Source organism: Kwoniella mangroviensis (genome assembly GCF_000507465.2).
Source record: "Kwoniella mangroviensis CBS 8507 chromosome 1 map unlocalized Ctg01, whole genome shotgun sequence".
In the NCBI taxonomy this organism is placed as follows: Eukaryota; Fungi; Basidiomycota; class Tremellomycetes; order Tremellales; family Cryptococcaceae; genus Kwoniella; species Kwoniella mangrovensis.
Genome location: NW_027062533.1, coordinates 5,734,488 through 5,762,459, shown reverse-complemented (window position 1 = coordinate 5,762,459; position 27,972 = coordinate 5,734,488). Strand labels below are relative to the sequence as shown.

The following is a 27,972-nucleotide window of genomic DNA, read 5'->3' as shown; positions in this document are numbered from 1 at the left end:
TTTCCCATTTCCCATTCACATTTTTGCAATTTGCATCATACACGCCTAGACCTCCCATTCACCAACGGCTTATGCTATGCTACGCATGGCTTTGGCTCAGTTCCTTGTGCATCATTTCGCATGTCTGTGGTTTCGATCCAAGTCGGATCCATGAAGAGAGTGTTAGGTGACGGGATCTGCCTTTAAATCATCTCCGACCACTTCCGAAACATACTACACACTTCACTGTCACTACGCGTCTGACATGTGGCAATTCCTCATGTGTATCTGGGAGACGGCATGGATAGCACACACTTGCATACTCCTTATGAAAGAGTATATAGATCGCGATCAACAGCTCTACTTCAATCTCCATATCCGTGATAGTGCTAAGTGAGCTACGAGATCGGTTGTCAGGCGCCCAAAGAGTATTGTCACATTGCTTGGGGATTTACAGAGATATCCTTTCGCTTCATCCTACTAGATAAGCTACAGTAACACGTCCTTCTGTGAAAGGGATGTCCTTTCGGACTAGCCATCTAGTTCATGACAGCCAGATGCAGCAGAGCTAGCTCTAGTGGTAGTACTATATCCATTGTAGTATTCATCACTCCTTCTTCATTTCCACCTTCTGTCTCCCACCCATCACCCCCTCCCAAACTTCTTCCAACCTTTCCGCAAGACGTATATCCTTGCTTGTCACTCCGGGTCTCATCTTGTGCGCGGGGTTCTTGGTTGGAAGAGGATACGGAGGTAATGGTGTATGTGTATGTGTGGATATCTCTATCACATATCCGTTGTCCTCTTTGCCAGTATTTTGCAGAGAGGTGGATGAAGGTATATAATCTGATGAAGGGGTGATGAGGGTGGTGGGATGATGCTATATCGGCACAGATATCAGTCAGTCTTATGCCTCGATATATCGATGGTGTGATGACAGCTTGACAGAGTATGTATGTATGTCATTGTGATGACGATAATGGCCGAAGACCTAAACTCACATCCTCTTCCTCAATGATCTGTCCTGCCCTTTGAACAAAAATCATAGCGTCCTTCCAACCCACCTTTCCTTCTCCCATCATGAACGCTCTGACCAGCCTCCTATCCTGCAAATCTCCACCTTCCAGATCAAGCGCTTCGTCGACTGCCGAAAGTGGATTGATGAGTCTGTCCTGCTGAGCGATACTGTCCAGCCTCCATCCTGATATATGCAGAGGTGCGAATTGGGACAAGAACGTGTGAGATTGCAGAAGGCGATATGGAGATGGTCTTTTAGGTGGACCTGGGCTCGAAGGTTGTTCTGAGGACGATGAAGAGTAAGAGCGGATTGCGTTGAAATTCCCAGGTCGGGGCGTAGACGCAACTGGTGAGGTGGAAGCAGTGGGCGAAATTCTGGGGGCAAGTGCCAGATTCCGTAGGCAGCTTCTACAGAGATGTCTAGTCCCTGTCCGAAGCATTGTTGATGGGAGAACAGAGCTCAATATGTGTATCACTCAGTAGGGAGTGATTTGAGATCTTGAAACCTGTCATGACTGAATCTCCATATCAGTTCGGGTTGGATTCCGCCGGAAACATTCCTTGGAGAACCTCAGCGATTCAACCATTCAACTTCTGTTGAGGACGAGCTTGGAAGACATACCCACCCTATCTCATACAGTGTATCTGATGTCAGTCAAGCTAAGATCCATTTCATAGTCTTACGCATAAATAACAGCTTCAAGTGCAATCTCGGTCAGGTCAAGTACCGCCATAATGTCGGACGACTCAGATGTCCAATTCGACTCCGAAGACATTTTGGACCGCACACAAGACGAATGGATGGTTCTTCGTCTGACCGATGAGAGCTCGGTCGTTCAACTCAACCATGATGGATTCACGGCCAATCATGCAAAGTTGAAACCAACGCCGACAAGTCAAGAATGGAGAAAGAACTTTCAGCATCTACGTATGAACAAATCAGATAGGATAAACCGCGACTCGATACTGAGTATAATCAGACACATCGTATCGGGTTGGACCTATGATTCATGAAATTATGATTTTACTAGTGAAAATTCACCTTGGATATCAACTTCGACGGATTTCAAATGGGCCATATGGGAGATTGCCAGAAGGTTGTCAAAGTTGAATAGACTTGAAGTTAAATTGACGTTGATAAGGAGGAATAAAAAGTATTCTGGTTTGTATAAAGGTACGAAATCTATACAGATTGATCCGGTGGATTATTTGGTCAAGTATACAGGAGAACAAGTGAAGACTGCTATGGATTTTGCCAAATCCGCTTCGGAGGTCTTGTACTATGGGAGAATATTCGATAAGGATGTACTGGAAAGTACTATATGGACAAGATATGTAAGTTTATAATCTCATTTTTCCCATTATACCTTGACACATCAAAACATGGCTTTGGACTTGTGATTGATCTCGACATGACTTATATATGGATAGTCGACTCCATTCAACTTGCCTGAGTATTGTTACATACCCAAAAAATACTGGACGAGCGGTGAATCATGGTTGGATCGTTTGGTCTGGAATCCTAGAATGGATTCGTTCTACGATGCGGATGAGATGATGTCGGATAGGGATGGGCAGATCGCAAGTTCTAGACAGCCTAGTAGGAGATGAGTAATCGAAGATGTTGAGAGCTATTGTAAATCAGGTGAGCTTCCAGTACTGTCATTTAACCACCGTATCAGTCGACTGAACTCTGATCCTTAGATACTAATTTTCTCGGTATGACACATGAGAAGACTCATTGTATGTGAAAATCTATCACTTTTACTAGATGCACCATAATACGAATAAATATATGGTCATTCGACGGAACAAGTTCATCATTCATCTAAACAAATGCGTGGATGCGCATAATATTTAATGACTTCCTACATCGAGCAAGATCGACCTATAGGACACTGCTTAGCTCAAGAATCCGAGCAAGCCAACACCCTCATAGAAGAAGAGTGGGAAGGAAGTTGTGGCGCTAGACTCACTTACACTCATGGATGTAGCATGCTGTTTTACAGACTAGAAGCAAACTTCAGATAGAAAGTGTACACAATGACGTCTTGAATTGCCTCATGGCCAAGAACAAAGGTTCCTCCCCATCTGCAAGAATTAGGATATATAAATGAAGAATCTTGAACGATTTTGGACTTGGCTATATATTCATCGAGAGATATCGATCAACATCCGTAAGATAACAAGTATTCACAGGATAATGATTGGTGGGCTCTGGAAGAAATTATACAATAGTGAGTCTACCTTGTATGACAGTCAATTGCATGATTCGTAGAATAGATGCTTATAGGATGTGTTTCTGAGCAGGACATACTTATCCCCTTGACAAACGTGGGCAAGGCAGTTCGGGTGATACCATGAGACTTAGAGGGGGTTGTGTTTCATCTAAGAATGTGAGTTCCTTTTTCGTCTTCCTCACTCGATCATGTCAGTTCTGTGCTAATCGACACTGTTCGATCGTCATTCAGATCGGGTGAGTCATCTGTCCCATTTTGTATTGTACGTGATGTATCATTGGGAACTGACCATCAGTGTCTCCCGTAGTAGCGGTACCAGGAAGAGAAGAAGAAGACATCGTGGAGGCGGTGCTTGTGGGGGTGGTGGATGCGGTGGAGGAGGATAGTAATCTGTTTATCCAATCATACGAGGGGATCGATCTCACCTAGCATGTATCCGATATCCTCGTTGACCAATTTTTGATTGATCCACACCTAAATTCCCCATGTCAATCATCACTGAACACGACCAAACAGCAGCGACAAGTCAAGGGACACACAAGCATGACGTCTTGATGAACAATTTGGTACCCCTCGTGCCCGGATATTGACTAGACCGACATAGCCCTCCGACACTATCTTTGCCTACCCCACCCTGCATACATTTTGACTCAATCTCTCTTCCCCCTCCCCTATATATCATTCCACTTTGCATTTTCATCTGTGAACAACTATCATAAGAAGCAATATCAGCATGTTCTCATTTTTGAGTCATCGAACCAAGAGCAAGATCAGTCAGTTGAGTCTATCAGATTGGCTTAGCGATCTGTAACAACCACTGATGTTCTCTAGATGGAGGCACTTATGCACTTAGTAAAGCCAACCGATCTACGGCGGAAGGTAAAGCGTCCAATGAGACTTCGAGGTGGATGTGCTTCTTCTAAAGGAGTGAATACAGCAACAACTCTGCTGGAGTATCTGGGATAGAAGCCGTTATTTACGGCTGATGACGCTTGTCATGCCACAGACCGAGTATACTTTTTGCTAATGCTGATACCCGAAAAGGTTCATTGAGTCTCCAACAGGGGACAGAAGCAAGATGAGAAAAGAAGGAAGAAGGAAGAATACGAGAACACCCCAAAACCAGACAGATGGTTATCCTTATCTTACCTTTTCGGAATTGCGTAATCAGCCAATACCCCACGGGGAAATACCCCATTTGCCACTAACCAAGTACACTGAAAAGTACTCCCACTGCACTTCACACTGCACTCCCACTCGTTCCCTTTGTCAACCTCGTCATCCCTTTCTCTTCCCACTCATACTGCACCATCCATCCTACACCTTTCTTTCCTTGTTGTAACTCTGCATCTTCTTCGCAGATAGCTCATGATAACGACAGCGTACTGAATCCACCATGTGGCGACTTACGTTCTACGCTGTCATCGATGCAGACAGCAAGATTCCTCTTGGTAATTTACATCAATATCAACCCCCCACCTCGAACGATGCATTAGAATTGCTAAGAAGCAATCTCGCCGTTTTCGAGCAGTGGAAGCCAGTGGTAGAGAAAATTTACCCCTGCGTTGTGCTTGAGGGGCCCTTCAAGGGTGTGTATGACAGCTTCCTGGACCTCAGCGTGAGTCTCGCTGCTTCACGCAGACTGATTCACTCCAGCGGCTAAAAGATCCTAACATGTTTGTTCCTATGAGATAGGCGACCATTCAGATGAAATACCACGCAAGATCTCTCACTCCTGAAGAGAAGTATTTTACTGTTTATGTTGGTGAACCAAGCTTGCTGAAAGATCTAAAGCTGGAAAGCTCTACCGTTGGTGAGTTGAGCATAAAAGGGTGATCATTCATGCGATGTCAGCTTCATGCTAACATAGCCTCAGCAGGAAACGGTAATAATCCACCATATGCGAATGAAATATCTCATTCTCCGTCCATGGTCGCCCAACATAGATATCCATCTGAAAAATTTATTCCTGCGTTCACGCCTCTCTCATCCTCCCATCCGGTTCCTGAGCATATCATGCGTGGACTCAACAACTTCAGATATGACCCAATAATGCAGTCAAATTTCTATGTATCGAGACATGAAGATGAAGGTCCTTCCGTCAACAGGTTCAACGATTCACGGGAATATCAAAGCAAGGAAGGGAGGATGTCTTACTTATTCCGACTACAGCTTCCTCCCTCGACTTCTGCAATTGAGACAGTACGACGACTTACCTTGTTCTACAAGAAAGATACCCTACCTGATGCTGTTACACTCAAAATAATCGCTTTCAGGCACTTATGCGAAGCTCCGGCTCGCAAAAGCATATGGAAGGCGAACTCAGAGGATGAAGCTGATTTCGTGGAACATCATGAAGTGAAAGTCGGAGATCTCCTCTACCAGGATTGGACTATTAGACAGGTGAGTGTTCCATGCTATGGTTATCCGGTAGGGGATGGAGATCACTGATGGCTCAAATCGATGATAGCGCAACGGCAAGGCTCAAGAGAATACCAAGAAGTTCGTGCAAGTGAACATTCATTTTGAGACAGTCACCGGCGTACCTCAAACAAACACGGCTACTGTCACCTCTACTCTGTTCAGCTTCCCACCTCCTTTAGCCGCAAAGCCAATCTTAGGGGAGAATGGTCAAGAAGTATACATCGATCAACATCTTGCGCATTTCAAAAAACCACTCAGTAAACCTGTTATGCAGTCCGAAGATGTCGCTAAGCTAGCTGTTCCCTCTTGCATAACTTGGAACAAGATCCGAAACCTCGAGAATATACAGCTACCTACTATCACTACCCAGTCGAAAGATCAAGAAGAAATGGCTTTAGCTAGTAATACATTCTCACCGGAAGAAGAGAGGTGGTCATATTATGGTCACAATCAGAAGGCAGGAAAAGCTAAACAGCTTCGCAAGGACGAGCAAGCTTCGATCACTTATCCGTCCTTCATCCCTTCGTCTCATGCGGAGCGCAACTCACACTCGTTCCTACGACAGTTATTCGGGCCCCCGCCTTGCACACCGAGCTCTATGCCACCTGGGTACATGTCCATGATTTCACCCAACAATTATCAAGTGCCCGGACCGGTTCAACAAATAGCGCCTTGGATGAGCCCTTCTGGTCCCGGTTTCGTCTCCGTTCCGACCTCTCCTCACCCACTCTATTTCGAATTCCACGTTATCGACTTCTACTTGAAACCCATTGGACCGAGTCCGTGGGTGTTCTCCGAATTGCCTACTACCGATATACTTCGAACGATGTTGGGTCGTTATATCGGAGCAGATAATGCTCAAAAGAGTAGACTATCGGTCTTGAACGACAAGATCCATACAGACTTGTTATACGAGAGGTTCATCACTTCGTTCTGGGATGGTCACGGAGGATGGGAATGTTATAAAAGAGGTCTACTTTCAAACCGGATTCAAATCCAGGTTTGGTCTTCCGGCGAATTCGTCAAAGCCGAAACGGTACCTCCGCTTCCCAAGGAAAATATGCCACCTACTTGGGGCTCAATGTCTAAGGAAGTATCTAATTTCTTCGACGACTCATCTTCAAGTTTTGAAAAGAAAGACGAGCCTGTAGCCAGGTCGTCATCAACTGGAGTCAAGGACGATCTCTTGGCCGAAGATGGTCCTATTCCACGAGACAATGTCAAGCTTGCTGGCCCTAATCAACACTACGACTTAAAGGAGAAAAGCACCGGTAGATTTGGATTTAAGCTCGAAGAAACACTCGAATCTCGATCTGAGACGCCAGTCGACCCATCCATGCATTCCAGCTTGCCTGATGGAAAGGATCTCGCGCCGGCTCCCGCCAAAGAGCTTCCAGCTCTTCCACCTGCTATTCATTCTATCGACATTGTACAAGAGGTACCAAACACTACCTCCGAACATTCTCTTGAAAGGGTCACTTCTCGAGGCTATCTGGAAGACCTGATCTCTTCCTCTGGCAATACGACCGCTTCGACTCGATTATTGCGAATCATGCAAGCTGAATCGGTCAGTCCAGCATCTTCACTCGGTCTCAAGCTCCTCGATCTCGCCAAAGCACTGCGTACCGATGGAGAGCTAGCTCCTTCCAAACCTGTCGAAAACACTACTACCAATACGAAAGTGGAGATCATCGAAAATCGACTCAACGAATTTGCAGATATGCTCAATCATATTGCTGAAAGTGTAGGAGTGGCCCTAGATACTTCATCATCATCATCATCATCATCATCATCACCATCCACCATTTCGGACGAGATTGAAGACGAAGATGGATCAACTACAGCGACTGTGGGAGAAATCCCGTCGGGATTGTCGTTCTCACAGCTTGCTATTGCAGGTCAACAAGTCAACGAATCGATCGATGCTATTCAATCTCCCTACAGGACTACCGTATCACTCTTGGAGACTCCTACCGTACCCTCTGCTAAAGCTGACCTTGGAAAATTGGTTGAGGAAGCTGAGAAGTTGGAGAAAGAGGAGGTTAATCAGATTCATACGCCATCGGTTGCAGAACCTAAGGATATGGGAGGGGCGAGACTCCCGAAATCAACCTCACACATCCGCGCTCATCCTGTACCAACCAAACAGCAAGACTATGAACCATCCAGAAACGAATACGTTGCGATGTCGCATAGTCAAGTACAAGGATTGGTCAACCCTTTCGCACCCCCGCCTCAATTCGGTTATTCCTACAGACCATATCCCAGAACTGGTTCTGAAGGCTACAGCCAAGTACCTGCTCCGACCAGCTTCCATCAAGCACCAGGACAAGGAGGGATGTTGCCTCATTCGAGTGTATATCCCTCTTACCATTCACAGTATATGTACAATAATTGGCACAATGGGCCATCGAATAATGGCGTTTCTGGTAATTCACCTGGATCTGGAGTAGGAGTAGCTTCTCAGCATGGAATAGGAGCGGGGGCAGGCCCAGGAGCAGGATTTGGATTCGCTCAATATAGTCAGGTCAACCCTTACGCTGGGTTGGGGAATTGCCAATACCAAGGAACGGCTTGGCCTAGGGGATGAGTAATGGAGCCGGTGATGGGGTAAAGCCTTGCCATTGGAATTCCTAAAATTACTTCTGACTGACTCTGAAACGATTTGTTTTTGTATCTGAATTCTATCTCTCCGTTGTATATATTTTATGATTCTGTGTCTGATCATGTGATTCGTCGTAGCTTGTACATAGATAAACTGAAGACCCACAAGAAGAAAGAATGAAAGGAAGAAGATGGAATTGATTTCCGTGTGAGATGATATTTTGTATATGGAATGCATTTTTATGTCATTTTGTCGATATTTGGCAGATACACTTTAAGCTTAGATACCAATACACTCAATGACGATGAACGGATAGCGTTCAATCATTGGGATATACTTCGAGTCGATGTTGACCTGATAGAGGAAAAATGCTCAAGTAGTTCAGTTGGCGACCATTAACCTCTAATCCATCCCCATACCCTCCCCAATAGAGTCCTAGATTTTGCTTTACTCGTCGATGGTACTCTGACTTCGTCAGGTCTCTTCATACGAGCTTTGAAGTCGCTGGGATGTTCGAATTTCTTCAATGACCATAAACCCTTTTTCGATGATCTAGTGAGATGTTGTATAATATATCAGCCTGGTTCTAAGATAGCTTGAATTACAGTGAAAAAATGGTAAGACAGAACTTACCTTGCCTGGGCTTCGATCGATTTCATCTTGTCTATTCCCCACGGTCCATACTCTGCTCCACCAGCTTCGTACACTACTGCCATACCTTCCTTCAGCATCAGGATGGGTAGGGGTTTATCGAACCACAAGAGTCGATTTATATATGGTACGGCCACCTATGTGACAATTGGATTAGTGAGAAAGTTACTTCTAATTGTTTAACGATAATCAGGGAGATCAGTCAAGACTGAACTTACAATCCTATTATACTGGTCCTTGGCTAGTAGCTGACACCTCATTCTCTTGCCCAGTATGGTGCCTCTCAACCACTCCAGCGATTCTTTAGCATGAGGTTGAGCGGGTTGTCCGAAATGGGCGTTCTCGGGTGCGTCCACCCCTGCTATTCGAATATGGATCGTCTCGTCTTTCAATTCTACGATACCCAGTCGTTTTAGCACATTATCAAGATCAGGCTGAGGCAGGGGAAGAGATAAACCCACCTTTAGGGGTACTGGGTATAGAACGGATCTTGAATGGATAGCTGAAGAACGGTCCCGGTGTATGATACAAACGTAAATTATCTACAATTACATCACCATTATTTGAGCTACCTTGCTGGAAATTTGCTGAGGGTAAAAGAAGGATGACAGCTCACCACCATCACCTACACTATGTTCCCACAAGCTACCAGTCAGCTAGATCCAGACCATCCTTGACGACCGTGTAGCTCACCTTGTCACAACACCTCTTATCCAAGTTTTCCGATCCAACATCCCTGTGGTCACACTATTCGCATTCCGTATCCTCCTCCAATACCTCCTGTACCCAGCTATCGAGCCTAGTGTAAGGCATGTCGCTCCTGCCGCTGAGATTATACCTACTACAACTGGGTCTTTAGGTATCCAATCGTTGATGGAGGTTTTGGTGCTTGAAGAGGAAGATGCGGAAGAGGAAGAAGAGAAGAGGGATGTGATATTATCCAGTGGTGATGCATAGGGGTACCGGGTGTCTTCCTCAGACCTGTGCTCCTTTCGATGTCGGTGCTGAGAGCATACTACGGTATTCGAGGTGTCCATCATGGTTGTCCGATCGTTATGGTCGGAGGAATGGATGAATGACGAACAGAAAAACAAAACGCGTTGATGATGATGATGTCTTCGTTTTCGGCTATTGTCCTTGTCCTTGTCGTTGATTCTGGCTTGTGCACCCACATCCCATCATCTCATTTTCCATAGATCTATACTTTCACCATACACAATAGACGACAAAGCATATAGCAACACTCTACCACTTCGGCCTTAAAGGCCAGAATGGAAGTATCAAATTTCTTTACTCGACTCTTACAGCCTCCGAAAGAGGCCAAAGCGGTCAAACAGCCGGATGATTTGGGCGAGTTTGATATAGCCTGGCAAGGTATCAAGGTGGGTACTTTGCACCACACAAATGAGATGCTGACGCTGATGGCTGAATTGGAATAGGAAACGCTAGAATACCCAGACGAGAGACAGATTGTACGGTATGTACAGTCCTATGATTTGATCATTCATTTGAAATGATCACACTGACAGGCGTCTAATGTCACAGAGGAATATCATCAACTCAAGTGCCCAACCAGCTTAGACATATAGTCGACGCTTTAGTCTATGAGAGCAACAGGACGGATGAGGAGTGAGCAGGCTCATCAACCTTATGACGTTGTGTATTAGCTAACACAGACGACCTCACGATGTAGTACAACAGGAGCATGTCTGGAATACTTTCTCAAAAACGACCTCCTCGCTCAACTTGAACGACTTTGTGAGCCCGATAGACCTCATGGAATCAAAGGTAAATCATTTTATCATCGTTCAATCCCACTTTCCCGTTAGCTGGAGCTGAAGTGGAATATTTGTATAGCTGAGGTACTCCGAGCGATAAACAATCTGATCGTATCCCTATCGGAACGGTTTTTGGTACACAACGCTGTCCACCGCCCTCTCAGACGATTACTGCGATCATGTGTAGGTGAAGAACCCGAAGAGAAGATAGATGGAGGAGCTAGAATTCTTGGCGCAGCTGGGATGAGTCCTGATATGGATAGAAGGGGTAGTAATGATGATATAGAAGAGGATTTGGTGGGATTGATGTGTACTCTGGCTTCTAGGATGGTAGCTTAGTGAGTCCAGCGCTCTGGGACATCTGTTTTCATGTTGTGGTTATGTGACTCGTCAGGCTGATATAATTTTAGCCCTCCCTTACTCCTCATCTTCTTCCACGATAAAGGCTGGCTTCAGCCTCATCCCTCTCGCGTCCCAACACCTCTCGAAAGAGCCTTGTCCCCTGCTTCCTCCGCTCACACAGGTATATCCGGACCATCCAGCAAAACAGCCACCACTCATCATTTCGAATTCCTCTTGTTCTCCTACCTACTTCGCTTCGTTCATCGAGAAGGTCAGATCGGTGATCCAGCTCGTGCCGGTCTATTATTCCTATTCGACATAGCTTTTCTCCCACCTAGCGAAATAGTCAGTGGAAGTCCAAACCCCACGGACAAGGACGGATCCGACCCTTTACAAGATGCCAGAGATGCTTTAGGCGAATTTATACTGGATGGTGATTTTGCGGAAGTAATGGCTGCTGGCTTAGGAGCTATATATTCACTGTTACCTTCGAAATTACATGTACCGTCTTTAGCGGAATTGGCGGAACAAGAGAGAGAATCAGGCGGTCCAGCTTCGGCTACGGGTGGGATGTATCTTAGTGCTGGGGCCGATTTACCTGATAGGGAGATACCTTCTTCAACAGATCAGGAAGTCCGGGATCAGCTGGATCTCATTCTCAAATTATTCGGTTTCTTGCAAGATATAATTTATCGATGTACTTCCATGATACGGCATCCCCATGGCGATCAGGATTCACATGAGATATCGACCACTCACATGCTGGGAAGTGCTATATCAGAAGCTACGCTTGATGCGATCCAGTCGTCTTTCCTAGATAACGTGTTGTATCCTTCGGTATTAGAATGTTCGAGTCACGATGGAAGTTCGGTGGCTGTCCTCACATACCTTGATGTGTTGTTCTCGAACCTGGATGAAGGACCATTGTTAAACCGATTGTTGTCTTTCCTCATGGACACTGGGACGTCAGAACTAGGTTATTCCGCTCAAGATAGGAAGAAGAATAAACGGAAGACCGGTGCTATGGGATTCATCGATCGGCCTATATACACCGCAGACTATTTTGCGGACGAAGGTCGCTTCACCCTCAAAGATCTGATTCTCGATAACCTTCACTCAACAGAACCTACGTCCTCCACCGCTGCCTTACGTCTACTCCGTACGTTGCTAGGTGATCATTGTCGGCAGGCAGTCAAAGGTCTGCTATCCGTGATTCGAGATCCGACTGCTACTGCCCTGGCGAAACGACCGATTCCATCCGAAATAGCCACTTTTGACAGCTTCTTACCACATCCTGTCAATTCGACAGACGTCCACCTACAGGAAGTGGAATTATATAGCTCTTTAGTCACTCGCTTGGATCCATCATTGTCTTCCGCTGAGATGGCTGCTGGATATGCCGTCTATCTAACAGATATGACTGCCATTATAGAAGCGGATCCATGCTTCCGATCTGCTCAGATACCCACGACTTTTCTAGGTGAAATGGAAAAGACCATTCTACATCTAGATCTGACAGAAGAACCAACACATCATCGATTGAACCCCTCGGACCCTCTTATCAAAAACATTCTAAGGACATTCAGCGATTTTCTCGCCAATACTCCAGATGAAAACGTGGCTATGACCGGTGTGATCAGCGCCATAGCTCTTTGTCCTTATAGATCATTAGCTGGCTGGTTACTATACGACTTAAATTCAGAAACAGATCCATGGAAGAGTAGATCTAAACAGCCTCAAGATTCTTTATCCGATTTCGGTACAGATTCAGATGACAATTCGGACCTCGACATTGAAATATCTCGATATGGTGGTGATTCAGATCCTTTTGATGTCAGATCTTCGGTACCTCTTCCAGCAATCTATCAGATCTTGCGAGAGATTATCAAGACCATATCGTCCCACCGATCTAGCATCGAATCGTTCGATAGACTTTTAGCGGAAAGGAGACAAGGACTCTTATTTGCTGATCATCTTGACGAAGCTATGAACCTTATGTTGGAGGTTGAACCTTCTTCTTTCGGTCTTCCCGAGACTCCTAAACCTGAGAAGAAGAAAAGACCTTCAGCAGCTGGTTTAGTGGGTGGCATCAAGTCGTTCTTAACTCCTAAGAAGAAAACTCCAGCAAGTACGCCTAATCGATCTTCATCGTCTGGATTGACACCTACATTAGGTAGTCTACTTCGAACGCCTAACAAATCACCTGGACCTGGAGAAGAAAGTGGAAGACTCGCCACGCCCATTAGAGTCGATGAGCTGGATATGATGAATCCTTCTCCTTTCAGAGCTCACTACGAGCAGACGGATGTGGATCTACAATTGGAGATCTCAAATTCAGAGCAGACGATAAAAAGTGGACCTTGGTCGGACGCTGATCATGTAGCAGCATTGGAAATGGGAGATGAGTCTTTTGCACAAGATACGCTACATCGGAGGATATCAGATGATGCAGAGGAAGATTTGCAAGCAAAAACGCAGGAGGGTCCGAAGAAAATTAGCTTGAATGTGGTATTGGACAATTGTGTGATTTTAGAGGAGTTCATAAAAGAGCTGGTGGCTATCATCACTGCCAGGAGAGCATTGGGGATAGACCAAGTTGGGTTTGTATAATTATTGTAAGGTAACGAACAATGTTCACGATGTGTTACGCTTAGATCATGATAATATTCAAAATGTATATAATCAATAGAGACATACCATTTTTGACTTCATAGGATACACCGGTCTCAGCTCGGATCACCTAGTTACTGTAAAGAAGAGAATGCACTACCCGTCTGACCACTGCTTTGCCCCGTTTCATCAAGAACGGCCGGCACTGGCTAAAAGAAAGGTTTGTCACGTCGATCGCCGTCGAGGTACCAAAGGGAGTTAGTGAGCTTATTTGTGCGGATGCGGATGATGAAGCGGACTTTCAGCAGGACCATGCACATCAGAATGCTTTGCCGAGATCTGAAACAGTACACTGCGCTCGCCGTCACCCAGCTTGCGCAAGTGATCGAGTGACAGATACATTGCTCAAAAAGATCATGTCAAAAGTGGTGTGAAGTCACCTGGCGGATGTATCTGTTGGAGTCCGTCTCAAGCAATCGACAGGAACAATGCCAAGAGAGCATCCAAGCGCTGGTCATTTATCTAAATCTGACCACATTGCAAAATTTGGTAAGGCATCAAGATCAACCAACGGAACATCGCAAGTTTACCAGCTCTTTTTGAACGGATATAAAAGCCTACCTATCGTCCAGAGAACAAGAGATGTTTTCCACTCAAGGCAAAAATCTTCTATCCGATTCCCTCCTCTCGCACATCCTATAATCCCCTCTACGCACCTTATACTTAAAACACCCTCGATTTATCATACATCATGTCAGTCAACTGGTCATGTTCTTTCCCAGATGGAAGTTCCCCTCCTGACCCTTCCCTCGATTACTGCTGCTTCAACGATCGAGCATGTGCCAGCTACGTATGTGGCAAACTTGGCTCTTCACTCGCCATCACCACCGAAGCTGGTTCACCCGACATTTTCGGATGCTACGTCGTAGCTGAAAAAGCTGAAGCTCTCTGGAGCAGTCCACCAAAAAATGGTACATGCGGTGCCAGTGCTGGAACCAAAGGTTGTGTTCACTCGTCTGTAGTTGTCACTACATCCAAATCACTCAGCTCTACTGCCTCTGCCACGATTTCTATCGGACAATCATCTGCTGCTGCCTCGGCCTCTGCTTTTCCTTCTTCGTCAACATCGCCAAGTGCCGAGTCAGATTCAGCTGGGTTTCAACGGATGGAGTTTTTGGGTCAGACTACGGTAATGGGATTAGTAGGATTGGTTTGGCTGATCCGGAGATTGTTGTAATTCAATACTACGACGTGAGTGATGTCTCCTTTCATGACATTTTGGGACTACCACTTGACTGAGATTTGCAACTGCTTTTTAGGACTGTCACTTGGATGCTTGGATCTCATACTCTTCTTCCATCATACTCGCTATGACCGACCACATGACCAGGATGTCGGTTCCACTCTATCCTCCATTCAAACACGATCTTGACCTTCTTATAGTCTCTTGTACATGTCTGTAATGCACCTCTAGCCTTGGTGTGGCACTAGTAGTGATGACCTTTGGGACAGGAATGGTAGTATGGATACTGACATATTCGATTGCTAGAGCTTCATTCTGAAGGGATGAATAGGATCTTTCGACTAGTCTTTCCAGTGTACCTGCCCGGTTGAGAGTCTTGGATGCATCTTCCAGTGTTGTCGATCGCTTGACTACAATTCTTTTAGGGGGATTGGAGGACGGACTGTAGGTTTCGAACAGCCTTCGGTGACCTGAATTCTGATCTGATCGTCGCTGGGGAAATGAGGTCATGATGTTGTGATCTGAGCCATAAAGACCGTGGAAAAGGGATGTTTGATATCGTCAAATCGATTGTGGTGGTATATTTATACTACATAGGATATACTATACGATCTCTTGGTGGTATCTTATTGGTTTCTGGTGTGTGTTCTGGCATACAACTCTCCTCTATCCATACCTCCCACTCCTACACAAGGGGTGCAGATCTGACATACTCTTCAAAAAGACAAGGTCGACGGGACGGTCGTGCTTTATTTGATTTCATCTTTTTCGAAGGATTGCGGGTCTATCGACTGGGTGCAACTATATGGCTATGCGTTGGCGAATATTGAAGACAGGCGATCTAACAGAATCATAGATGTAGAACTAGAAAAGTTGGGACAGCATGATCTTGAACCTCCACTTTCATGCCCACTATCATCCCAATCAACGATAGACAACGCATCTGGTCGGTTGACTGACAGGACGAGTATGAGGAAGTGATCCAGGAGCTCAAATCAGAAAACGAAACTAATTTCTGACGGAATAATGCAGATAGCATCTCTTGTGTTCTCGTTGACTGTCGATCTGTATATCACGTGACATGGCCTTCTTACCCTGATTTCTGTTCCTGGACCGAGATTGAGTTGAGTCTGAGACTAACTAACTTACCCCCCCTATCATACCACTTCCGTCATCATCGCTCATCTCACATCATCATCCATCTTCCTTTCATCCATTTCATCCCCCTCTCATACATACATATATCCCACTCACAAACATCATGCGAATCACCTCCCTCGCTCTACTCCCTCTCCTCGCTACAGCAGCCTCGGCAAACTTGGCTGCCGATGCTCTCGGCTGGGCAGGTGAACTCGTATCAGGAGGTGGCAAAGTGTCTACCACCGTCAAGGATGGGGACGTAAGGACTATGGATAGTTGGAGCTATGTTGATTGTGGTGAGTTCGGAAGCAGCTTATCTGACCCAAAGTCATGCCAGTCGTATGATGAGAGCTGAATGACATGTTACTTCCTCGTCTGCTATCTCTCTCTCCCTTATCATGTTGATCGTTACCTTATCGCACGTGATCTACCTCTTCGCATCATTGATTGATTGAATGAACAGGTCTCGCAACTGATGCAGTGTAAGCTTATCTCGTCTTGCGCTTCTGGTCCGTTAAACTTACATTCCTGTTCCAATAGTCAACTCAAATCTATCCACGTTACTCCTGATCCACCTGTACCAGGCAAGAACCTCACTGTGGAAGTCGAAGCAGACGTGATCGAACCAATCAAGGTGAGATACGACTTATTTAAAGTTTATATTTTACTTTCCTATGCTAATGACCCATACTGTCCTCATAGGAAGGTGCATATGCCGATGTCACTGTTAAGCTCGGCTTGATCAAGTTATTGCAAAAGCAATTCGACGTTTGTGAGGAAGCGTGAGTTGTCTGTCTCTTCTCCTTTCATTCCGGATGACAACAATCCCACGACAATTTTCAATCTGTCATACAAGCAATCATTCACCAATGATCTACATCCAGAGAGATCAGACAAGCTAACCGAAATGGTGCTCAATACAGTCGAAATGCCAACGCAACCGTTCAATGCCCAGTATCTCCAGGTCCATACAAGGTTAAACAAACCGTTGAACTACCCAAAGAGATTCCAAAGGGTATGTATCCTACATTCGACATGACCCTATACCATCTTAGTTTCCATTCAGCTAGCTTAGCTCCAGCATCAGTCCCAACAACATGAACTGACCGCGCACCTTTCCCTTTTAGCTAAATTCTCAGTCCAAGTTAGAGGTTATACCGACACAGACGAAGATATGGTCTGTCTCGATCTTTTCGTTGATTTCGTAAGTCCTTAGCTTTCCCCTGCACTTTCCATATCTCGTCGATTCGTTCTCCATTGCCCGTCGCCTTAGGCTTGTCAAAGCTGATGTCAATTATCACCACAACTAGATGAAAAGACCAGGTGGGGGGAACTAAATCATCTGGAATCGATACGGTCCCGGTCTGATTCCCAACGAATCGTCGATGATAGAGAGTTAGAAGGTCAGTTATCGAGGAAGTACGAGAAGTAGTAGTAGTAGTAGTCATGGTTTGAGTGCATTCCAGTCTATATGTAATATTCCTTTCCTTGAAGATTGTCAGTATTGTTCGGTCTCGATATGAAATTCAATCAAATTCAAATACAAGTTCAGCCAAGCATGCATCAGTGAATAATTACTGGTGAATCCACATATATAATTCAAGCTTTTGAAATGGATTGATTTTACAAGTTTATGAAATTCATCAAGCCATTAAAATATAGAATATTATATCAAAGTCATAATCATATCTTCATCTCAACTTCATTTCCAACGCGCAGCATATCGTAACATATCATATCGTATCGTGAAATTCCATCGTGTATATTCTTCCTTCTTCTTCAACCAATCCGAATCAAATCCAGATATCCTATAAACATATAAACATATCCAACCAACACTGACCAGAACAAAACATGATTCAACCAACCTCACCGATTTCAGATCACGTTGATCCATCTATTGCTTTTTTTATCTAATAGAAGCAACCCCAATTCCAGTGAGGCTATCAACGTCGACCCTCATATCTTGTTATTTCTCATCGGTCCATCTTCAATCTGATCAAAGAAGGAAGAAGCAATTCCAGACTACCGATACTTTGACGTCCAGTCAAAATGTTAAAATAAAAGAAAGAGGGAGGAGATCGGTCCATACACCTTTTCATGGTTTGAAAAAGGCGAAGAAAGTATACCAGTACTACCGATCTGTTTCAGAGGCAATAGGTCCAATCATCTTGTCCAGAGATGAAGAAAGTCTTTTCGAAAGACTACCTATACCATCGGTATGAAATTCGAGTCCGAGTTGAGTTGATCGATTAGGTTGATTGTTGGATGGTGTTGTTGACGGTGATTTGTGGCAAGAGATATATATGTGATGTATATCCACATATGATGGGGAATGGTGGTATGGGTGTGTGAGAGAGAGACAAACAATACAAAGACAACAAGCTGAGAGAGATCGGAAGAAACTACTTCAAGAATAAGAGAAATCAAGCCAGAAAGAAGAAGATGCGAGAATATGACTAGAAGAGGAAACGAGACAACGAGTACAGAATGGTCAAAAAAGAATGTATACATAAAGGCAATGAATGAGAAAAAGGTAAGATATCGTTCGAGAAGATGATTAGAGGTCCAATTACCTTTCATTCCTGATGGAAAAGAAATGGTAAAAGCAATTTCAAGGCTACCGTCTAATGATCAATTCTTCGAAATTTGAAGAAACCACAAAGATCCATCTTCCTTCCACCCGAGAGGAGGGGTGAGAAGGAAGAAGCAACTTCTTCTATTCCAGTAGAATGAAGCTATCTTTGTTTTGAGAACGCATGAACAGGTGGGTTATGAAGAGATCAGAAAGACTAGGAAACAAAAGGAGGGTGACGATGTACACAAGTAACGTAAAACTAGTTGAGGAAGTGTTTATACGTCTTTCACAATGACAAGACGAGCTGGCTAGAAATAACTACATGCCAGAGAAACAAGTATCACACAATCGGGACGAGATCAAGCAGACAGAAGCAAGAAAGCAGAATAATCGATCAAAGCAAGAGAACAGAAAAGACGCCAGTCAGAAAAGAGAGAAGAGATCAGAGCCAATCAATCAAGAAAGGGAAAAAAAGAAATTCGAGAATCGTGTGTTATCGTGGCAAGGGGCCGAGCAGCGCGAACTACGCCAGAGATCGTTCGATTCGTATTACCAGTCGTTCGATTCGTTACACTCGTTACAAGACACATGAAATAGGTCTATATGCAGTAGATATCGTTATGTTCGTTTCGTAAGTGGTACGTGAAAGAACCGATCCAAGTATGTCAAGTCGGATGATTATCCTAGGAGTATATGTACATTGTTGTGATAAGAGTGATGTCGAGCGAGAGATGGAACAGCAGAACAAGGCAGAATCGGAGAGCGATCGATGCGTGTTATGTACATGTTGGAAGTTCTATTTACATTCGTGGAGATTGGCAGAATAGCATCAGTTGACTGACATGTTGAAATACATTTTCCTATATCAGCACCTGATTGCCATTTTGTAGAAGTACCAACGAGCGTACCTTAGAAACTGACATTGGGCATATCGCTCGTGAGAGTATCACAAAATTGAAGCGGGAAGATTTGTTGATTTATTGGGGTCTGTTGCCTTGAGAACCGGATCCAGGGCTATTGGAAGCAGTTCGCTGTCTCAAGACGATGTCATTGTGAAGAATTCTAACGTTGTTTGTCAGTACCCTCTCGTTGTAATAACATCTCTGGATCAGTACGTACTCTCGAAGCTTGGTACATTCTCTATTGGCATCTTCGAGTTGACCCAGTAAGTATCTGTTGGCAGCTTCGATCGATTGAATATGCGCGACGGCTACAATTCACAGTAAGAGTCAGGCGCCACAAGCATACTGTACGATGAATTAGGTTCAAGTCGTACTAACATCGATCAAGTAGGCTGACTTTGGAAGCTCTTTGATTGGAAGGTGGCAAAGCTTCTTTGAGTCTTTTGAAACCTTCTCGAAGTTCATCACGTCGACGCTAAGCAGACGTATCAGCTATTGTTGCAGAGTTGATGATGGCCCTCAACGGCACTCAGCAAGAAGCTTCGCGCACCGCCGACGAGCTCACCTGCTCGCTTTCGATACGGGCTTTTCGAACATCCTCCCGCTTGGATGAGACTGGTACTCTGTCCTCGTTGTTACTGGTGATACATGAGGTTGAGTCAGCTCCGTGATTCTCGCAACGTGCAAAGATGTCCAAGATGGGGTAGCGAAGACCCTCAAGAGTGATCAGTGACCCCCGGTGGTATGTGTGAAAAGGGATGATGGTGTGATGTCGATGATGTTGATGGTTGAACTTACTTGGCACCAGCCGAAAGCCCTAGACCACCACTACCTCCAGTATTACCTTCCTCTTCTACGTCGCTTATCTCATCTTCCTCCTGTTTGATGATTTTCTTATTATTCGTTCGAGCCTGTCTAGGACGGGTGATGGGTCTACCTTTCGATGGAGGACTGGTCTGTTGGGGATGAAGTTGAGTAGGTACAGGGAAGCCAGCTACCATCGATAATCCCGGACCCGATGGTGAGACATTGGCGAGATTTGATACGCTAGTCAAGGGTGTACCGTATGTCAAAGGGAGTTGATACATGTATGGATGACTTGGTGAGTTATCCGATAATTGAGATCCTACGATGCTATGTGGGCTGACCAATGATGGACTGACGGAAGTCGGCGCTCCGAAAGAGAGTCGATGGGAGACTGAGGAGCCATGAGGTGATGAGGAGAGAGCTGGCGATCGTGGAGGAGAACGAGGATTTCTGGCGAAGTCTCCGGTAGCTGTTAGATTGGTATAGCGTCAGCTCATGTTACAGACTGAGGGAATCACTTACCACTTGATCTATATGGGTGGAAGAAGGTAGGATGATGGGCGACATTGGTGGAACCGTGGCTTGTGCTAGGTGCTGATATCGATTCGTAGGTCATGGCGTATGGTGGATAAGGATATGAGCCAGAGGTGATCTCGGTGTTGGCCTGTGGTTGAGAGAAGATGGCATGAGGATCGGTCATTGTCAAAGGTGATAATGAGAAGTGACGATTTTCGATTTGATGGTTATTTACTATCGAACGAGAACAGACAATCAGCTTGAATACGTGCGCAGACCAATTATAGTGTATTTATGAAGGGTTGGGACTCACTATCGTTACCTCCCATATTCTCATCACGACCTTGAGGTTGATCCTCATGATTGATATGTTGTTGTTCGGTGGTGGGAGGTTCAGGGGACCTTCGACCATCCGGACTGGCAATATAGTATTCCATATTGCTCGAATCTGGGTTCATGACTGTGTAGAGCGTCGTAGTTAGTCATGCGGTATGTAGGAGGGGGAGAGGTTTGACTACTCACATGAGAAAGAAGAGTCAAAGAGGTCGTCGGATAGAGTAGTGTTGAAAAAATTATCTTGGAACTCAATAGTACGTTCTTGAGCGGTAGAACTGAATGGAGTACTGTTGCTCATTACACAAGTTGACATGGATGTGATGTTCCTATTCCACTCGAGGATGAACAAATCAGTATTGTAATAGATAGAGTAGTATGTAAAGATATCAAAGAGTACGAGAATAAATCGGGATAACGGAAGGGAAAAAGAATGAATGAAATTCGGGCGTGTATGATATCCATCAATTGTCATTCGGATGAGTAAGAATTGATCATTTTTTAATTGATTTCATTCTCATTTTCTTTGGGGAAAGATTTTGTTGATATCAAACGTGACGTGTGGTCGATGATGATCAGGCACAATAAGATAAGGATGAGACATGAGAAGAGGGGGCTGTGGACTTACAATGGGATGATCGACGTGAATGACTTGCGAGTAATACGATTGACAATTGAAGATCGATTTTTGACGAGGTGGTGAAAGGTTTTTAGGTCCCTTTACGAGTATCCCGTTTGTGATTTGGTTGATTGGCAGGTGAAGTGAAAAGTTTTATCCCGATGATGATCGTTTGGGATCCGAGTGAGTCTTCTTGTTGTGACTGTTGTTACAAGCTAGAGATGGTTCCAACAAAGAACAGATACAATAAGGAAATTGAAAGAGAAAAGTGGAAATGCCGAGACAATAAGAGAGACGAGAACGAGCAATAAATACCAGAGCTGAAACTGACTGATCGAGCGGAAACGGAACGGAAAGAAAGAGATCCTAGCGATTCAGATACCGATACCACGAAGAAGAATAGAATAGCAATTGAAGTCAATTTAAGAATATGAGAACGTACAATGAGAGAAGTCGGAACAGTGGCAAAACAATAAGAAAATGTTTATGATTGGGCTTTGTGGTAATGATGATGAAGAAAAGAGAGAGGGAGGAAGGGAAAAGGGAAGAAATCGGAAAACCCAATTATAAAAGCTTGACAATAGAACGAGAAACGAGGAACCGAATCATCTTATGTTCAAGTGGGGAATAAGCTAGCTCTTGCCGTAGCTTATTGATCATTGATCAAGGTAAGTAAAGAGAAGTACCCTTAAAGTCGTGTCTTGATGGGATGATGATGTGTGCTTGCTGTGTATCATCATCATCCCTTAAATCTTCTCTTTTACCATTTCTTCGGTTCAGCATCATCTGCTACACCATGATTACTTCCCCAACAAAAACAACTTTGGCGAAGTTAGGAGATGAATGGGTGGTTTTGTTGGTTTTGGCGAAGTCGAGATGAATACATGGATCTCGTTCGATATGTCATCCGCTTTAAGCCTAAATCAAGGGTTGTCAGAAGGTCTATTGTTGTGAACACAATGATCATCAACGTCATTTTGCTATGAAAGATGGATTTTAGCTCAATCGGTAAATACCATCCTTGTGTGTCGATGTGAATTAGTCAAGGGTCTGGAATTGAACGAGATATAAGTAAGTGTTATACATCATGAGGGACGAGTAAGAGGGATCAACAGTAGTCAGGTTTTATCAAAGAGAAAACACGACTTTTATTTTTGTTTGTTCGGACTTTTCTTTCTCTTCATTGCTTTTACTTCCATCTTTTGCATTGTTGTTTGCCCCACTTGATCAACTCGTTATTTGGCATCTTCCCAGAAAGGGTATTTTCAATGATAATGATGAAGGAGAAGGATATGTGAATCTACGCCCCTCTTTGTCCTTTCTTCTCTTCGTTGTCTGGGTCTGCTTAATTGTAAGATCCGCATTGTGAAGCCACAATCACGATCAGTGCTTACTGAACTTCGATCCGGCCCGAAACAACGATATTCGTACTCCCCAAGCCATCTTCGGCAGAGGGGTCTTGCTCTTCTATTACATCCTACACAAAAAGCGTTACATCGGACCGTCGTCAAGCAGGTAGACAATAAGATTGAAGCTTCTGATGATCGGTGAAAAGATAAAAGTCGTGTCTTCTAAAGTCGACAAAAAGGACCACGAGGTACAGTTTGAACGGATAAAAAGGATGAATCAAGTTCATTGTGAGTTTCGGCCTATTGTAAATCATCTTGGATATCGGGTTATTGACTCATATTGTACGCGGTTCAGTAGGAATAGCTGCTTTTTGTAACTCACCTTATGTTAGTTTTAGATAACAAGTACTAAGGAATGATCGAAGGTGGAAAAGCGAAAATCGTCAACAAAAATATTAATGTTCTCAATCACTATCCTAACGATAGAAAGATCTTTTTCATTGTATTCAAGCTTTGGATGCAATGATCTCTTTGTTTCGATGAAACGAGACGATAAGATCCGTGCGATGAACATCACTGAAAGCGAGGGATCCGAGCGTGTACCGCCATCGCGAGTGTCTATCTATCCTGAGTTCAATGCAGCAACCGTCGGAAGTGTCAGAGCAGGTCTTGTCCCGCACAAGAAGCTTATGGATAGAATCAGCGGATGGTGTCACCATTCATCGATCTCTTGATTCCGACGACACTCGAGCCTCTCTGAACCAAACTCCGAAGCTAGTTAGCGATGCCACGTGATACACGTCACTTAACCGCAATAATGCGACCAGAGCCAGGATCAAATCAAATAACACGTCATGGTATATTATCACAATGACTTCGGTTTTACAAGGTCGTGAATAGCCGATGTGATGTTTACTTGGCTGATCCCATCTTGCTACACCTAAGTTGATGTCCCTCATCTTTCCATCAATCGCTCATTTACTCAATCGCTCATTCGCCCGACAAATCAAACCAAAATGTCTCATCAAACCGCAAGCTCCTCTGCCCATGCTCAGCCCCACGCACCTCCGAATTATATCCTTCAGACCGTATTCCCGATCCTGGACGTCGACGGAGTGGCGAACGACGCAGTTGAAGATGAGGCCCAGAGGGTCATGTTAGAGCTGGCCGTTAGACTCGCAAGACGTATCATGTTCAGTCCGATTTGTCGAGACTTGGTGATCAGATCGCTCAGTCTTGATGAAGCCCCTGTCGACGACAAAGCTTCTCTACCTCTACCGCTCGATCCAAGAACAATTCCGATCAACCAGTCCGTTGAGGCCAGGTTTGATCAGTTCAAAAGATCGGGGGAAATGACTATAGTCGTTGATCCCTATCTTGATGGATACGGTGGAACCGATCCAGAGATCTTGCCTTGGATCAAAATACGGATTGATGTAAGTCAACTTTCTGTCCTGGAAATTATTCCAATCCTCAAATCGTTGAATCCTTCAAAGCTTGGGATGGGAAGAATATCATGGAAGCTCCATCCTTGTTAAGGCTAGAGGAGAATATACCCCCTGATCACATCTTCGATGCTGTTGGACCTTGGTTGAGGTATCGAGGACATCTCGGAAACATCTCTCAGAGCTGTTTAATCGGATTCCTTATGTAACCTTGATCACATCTCCGCTGGTGGACCTTGGTTGAGGTACCGAGGACATCTCGAAGACATCTCTCAGAGCTGTTTAATCGGATTCCTCATGTACCCTTGATCACATCTCCGCTGGTGGACCTTGGTTGAGATACCGAGGACATCTCGAAAACATCTCTCAGAACTGTCGTATCTGATTGCTTATCTATATGTTGAACTCTTTGCTGACCAACGATCAATCTAGCTCGTTCGATCTGCGGGTAAAGCTTGGGAGAATCGCTCATCGAATCCTAACTCGCTGAATTACATATTGTTCTTTGTCTCTGTGGTCATCCTACATGAGATGGTCCATCTCATGCGAATGAACGACGTGAGTTATGAAATGATCACTTCATGCAGCCATTAATGTTACTTTGCACTTGCTGATATTGAAATTAGATTGGCGTAACGGACAATACACCTCCAAGCATCTCCAATGGGGAAATTTATGGTGAGCTTGAGGAAGAAGATGGTACGACTGGTTGGTACGGTGAAGGTGGTTGGGCATTAGAGAGTTCATTGCTTGGCGGCGAATTTTTTGTCGTGATGTGGCCATCAGGCCACCCTCAACAAACCTACCCGGTAAGTCGCTCAATACCTCACGAAAGGGTTACACTAATGCCTTTCATTATCTAGGATAAAGTGAGACGTTTAGTGATACAACTCACTTCACCCGAGCGATGGTTTTATCTGCCCAACACGACTATAAGTCATATCGTGGAAGGTCAGTCCACTTCTCCACAGCTTGTACTGCATGCGCTGACATCTCCTAGGTCGTCCCGGTTGGCAAAATTTGCTCCCATTTGCCGAGCCCGCCAATGCCATACCTGGCATCAACACCGAGCCTAGGTTGCGGCGACACGCCGACCCGCCGCCTGAATATGTCTACGAGCGTGACTTATCTCCACTGGTCATCGATCACAATCCGGCAGTTTATTGCGGGCATAAAGGGGCTGCTTGGCGAAGGGGCATCGGTGCTACATACAAAATTGTGCGATTGTAGTATCAAGCATCTACGGCATACCATCTTCTCTCTTCCCCATCCAATTCAACCAAACTCAAATTGTGTCTTTCATTAGATCTGATGGTATTACCGACATATCCGACATTGATTATAACCAAAGTATCACAGATTATCCAATTCGGGCGATCGGCACAACTCAAATGGGATGATAAGATCGTGTTGAGTACGTTCGGTGGACAGGATTTGGGTGATGATGGATGGAAAGAGGTCATTAATGGGGTGGAAAGTATATCGGGAGAAAAAGTGAGTCCGCTTCCAGCAACCATCCAAGATATTCTATCGCTCACACCAATTCTCGATGGATCATAGGTCTTCTTCATACCTTCGTTCTTCCTTCCTCCTGAGGAGATATTAGCAAAAGATGATGTGGATGGTGCGTTCCACTGGAACGGTGCTTGGTAAGTCCTCTTACATCGCGCATCTCTTCTACATCCGTTTTAGTCCTCTGAACATCGATATAAGTTCAACTTCACGAGAGGGGTAAAACAACATCAGGTCTAATACCACGAGTATACCAATGAAATCGTAGCATGTATGGGGGCGACTGTGTGAGCTGATAATCATGCTTTTTCATATTTTTCAGGCCGATGAACAACCATACAACCAACTTGGACTCGGACAAACCATTCCTAAATCATGTATGTCTCTCGGACTCATCGCCTTGATCTGAGTGCTAATAGGGACTGTGGTGTAATAGGAAAAACCATATATGGCTTCTGTATCGCCGTTGTTCTTCACTCATTATGGTACAGAGGGAGATTGGGCATTCAACAAGTCAGTATCTCTTGAGAACGTACATGTTAACATTTTCTTGAGCTCAGCTGACGGGTGTTTCGAATATTTTATAGGAACTGGATATGTAAGCTATCTTCACTCTACACCACCGCTCGCGGAGAGTAAGCTGAACGATGTTTGGCACCGAACAGATCGATCCGATGATTTACTATAACCATCACGATTCTCGCAGCTCCTCTCTTTACCTCCCGATCAATCACCGCAATTCATCGAAATCATCTCATGGAACGATTTCGGCGAGTCGCATTATATTGGACCTTTATTGGGTGCTCAACCTGGTTCTGAGAGATGGACGGAGGGGATGGACCATGAGGGATTTAGAGTCATGATCAAGTACTTCATCCAAAAGTGGAAAAACCAAATATGTCGTAGTCCAGAGAAGGATTCACCTTCCAATGATGGAAACGGAGATAAAGGGAAATTGGTAGTATGGTATAGGACTCAGAGCAGGGATATGAGCACTGCGCAAGATAGGGTCGGCAAACCTGATCATTCTGAATGGGTGAGTCACATCAGGGATTTTCCAGAGGATCATCCACTGATTATTGATATTATTGCTGTTATAGGCCCAAGATCTATTAAACTTCTTCATTCTCCTTCCAACCTCCCAATATTCCTCAAAAGATACGTTCACTCTGCATATACAGAATGGCGGTCATTCCCATCGACCGATCCCACTAGAGGTCGGCACAGTCAACCTGATACCTGTTCCTTTCTATACTGGACAAGTATCATTCCAAGTGATGAAATATGGCAAACAAGTGATTATCGAGGGTAAAGGGATGGATGTCAGCCAAGATGGAGCAGGAGGAGGGTGGAATTATAACATGTGGAGTGGTGTTTTTCATGCAATCTAAATTGACTGTAGCAAAACCAAAAGGAACCAGATGGTATTCTTGATGACATACGAAATGGACAATACGATCTTACGATATTCATAGATAGAAAGATTGGAATGGGATGATTGGCTTTTACTGTTCCGTGACCACGAATCCTTCTCTCATGATTCGTGAAATACCTTATGATGTTATATATGGCCATCATACCGATCTAGTTTACTCACAGGTGAATAGGATAGAATGGGATAGTTAGATTTTATTGCTTCGCACACGCGGACCATTCAATCATATTCTGCAAGATACCTTTTGTTATAATATGTAATTTGTGGTATAGCATCTCTTGAAATAGAATAGAACAGATATATCTATAAATGTCCCCTTGTACAAAAGGTATGAAAGTCCGAAATACAACCTTACAGGCAAAGCCAAGAGATAGAATGGAAAAACGAATGGGTAAGACACGAGAGATCAGTCATCAGATAAAAGGAAATATCCCAAAAGAAAGATAT

The 27,972-nt window shown here is 44.5% G+C and overlaps 9 protein-coding genes across 9 annotated transcripts; 6 read left to right on the top strand and 3 right to left on the bottom strand.

The window, feature by feature from the left end:
- Positions 1-586: 586 nt before the first annotated feature.
- Positions 587-1,436, bottom strand: I203_102153 (uncharacterized protein; the record flags this gene model as incomplete). The annotated part of the gene is made up of 2 exons (XM_019146659.1): positions 587-859; positions 981-1,436. The coding sequence occupies 2 exons, from the start codon at positions 1,434-1,436 to the stop codon at positions 587-589; spliced, it is 729 nt and encodes a 242-aa protein (XP_019004192.1).
- Positions 1,437-1,898: 462 nt separating this feature from the next.
- I203_102152 (uncharacterized protein) lies at positions 1,899-2,607 on the top strand (the record flags this gene model as incomplete). The annotated part of the gene is made up of 3 exons (XM_019146658.1): positions 1,899-1,924; positions 2,028-2,331; positions 2,428-2,607. The coding sequence occupies 3 exons, from the start codon at positions 1,899-1,901 to the stop codon at positions 2,605-2,607; spliced, it is 510 nt and encodes a 169-aa protein (XP_019004191.1).
- Positions 2,608-4,632: 2,025 nt separating this feature from the next.
- I203_102151 (uncharacterized protein) lies at positions 4,633-8,250 on the top strand (the record flags this gene model as incomplete). The annotated part of the gene is made up of 4 exons (XM_065517034.1): positions 4,633-4,854; positions 4,932-5,049; positions 5,107-5,639; positions 5,707-8,250. The coding sequence occupies 4 exons, from the start codon at positions 4,633-4,635 to the stop codon at positions 8,248-8,250; spliced, it is 3,417 nt and encodes a 1,138-aa protein (XP_065373852.1).
- Positions 8,251-8,660: 410 nt separating this feature from the next.
- Positions 8,661-9,956, bottom strand: I203_102150 (uncharacterized protein; the record flags this gene model as incomplete). The annotated part of the gene is made up of 6 exons (XM_019146656.1): positions 8,661-8,817; positions 8,899-9,053; positions 9,135-9,310; positions 9,378-9,458; positions 9,533-9,546; positions 9,610-9,956. 6 exons carry the CDS (start codon positions 9,954-9,956, stop codon positions 8,661-8,663), a joined length of 930 nt encoding a protein of 309 aa, XP_019004189.1.
- Positions 9,957-10,187: 231 nt separating this feature from the next.
- I203_102149 (uncharacterized protein) lies at positions 10,188-13,646 on the top strand (the record flags this gene model as incomplete). Its single annotated transcript, XM_019146655.1, has 6 exons — positions 10,188-10,298; positions 10,356-10,393; positions 10,462-10,545; positions 10,610-10,704; positions 10,774-11,032; positions 11,105-13,646. The coding sequence occupies 6 exons, from the start codon at positions 10,188-10,190 to the stop codon at positions 13,644-13,646; spliced, it is 3,129 nt and encodes a 1,042-aa protein (XP_019004188.1).
- A 751-nt stretch (positions 13,647-14,397) lies between these two features.
- I203_102148 (uncharacterized protein) lies at positions 14,398-14,883 on the top strand (the record flags this gene model as incomplete). The annotated part of the gene is made up of 1 exon (XM_019146654.1): positions 14,398-14,883. One exon carries the CDS (start codon positions 14,398-14,400, stop codon positions 14,881-14,883), a length of 486 nt encoding a protein of 161 aa, XP_019004187.1.
- Positions 14,884-16,150: 1,267 nt separating this feature from the next.
- Positions 16,151-17,366, top strand: I203_102147 (phosphatidylglycerol/phosphatidylinositol transfer protein; the record flags this gene model as incomplete). The annotated part of the gene is made up of 7 exons (XM_019146652.1): positions 16,151-16,325; positions 16,493-16,511; positions 16,570-16,663; positions 16,732-16,811; positions 16,953-17,044; positions 17,157-17,233; positions 17,340-17,366. 7 exons carry the CDS (start codon positions 16,151-16,153, stop codon positions 17,364-17,366), a joined length of 564 nt encoding a protein of 187 aa, XP_019004185.1.
- Positions 17,367-19,584: 2,218 nt separating this feature from the next.
- On the bottom strand, positions 19,585-21,481 carry I203_102146 (uncharacterized protein; the record flags this gene model as incomplete). Its single annotated transcript, XM_019146651.2, has 8 exons — positions 19,585-19,669; positions 19,727-19,817; positions 19,888-19,984; positions 20,075-20,147; positions 20,308-20,785; positions 20,839-21,066; positions 21,146-21,292; positions 21,355-21,481. 8 exons carry the CDS (start codon positions 21,479-21,481, stop codon positions 19,585-19,587), a joined length of 1,326 nt encoding a protein of 441 aa, XP_019004184.2.
- A 2,668-nt stretch (positions 21,482-24,149) lies between these two features.
- Positions 24,150-27,481, top strand: I203_102145 (uncharacterized protein; the record flags this gene model as incomplete). Its single annotated transcript, XM_065517033.1, has 11 exons — positions 24,150-24,569; positions 25,011-25,136; positions 25,205-25,387; positions 25,442-25,529; positions 25,579-25,779; positions 25,885-26,072; positions 26,139-26,227; positions 26,413-26,467; positions 26,527-26,688; positions 26,797-27,126; positions 27,191-27,481. The coding sequence occupies 11 exons, from the start codon at positions 24,150-24,152 to the stop codon at positions 27,479-27,481; spliced, it is 2,133 nt and encodes a 710-aa protein (XP_065373851.1).
- Positions 27,482-27,972: the final 491 nt, after the last annotated feature.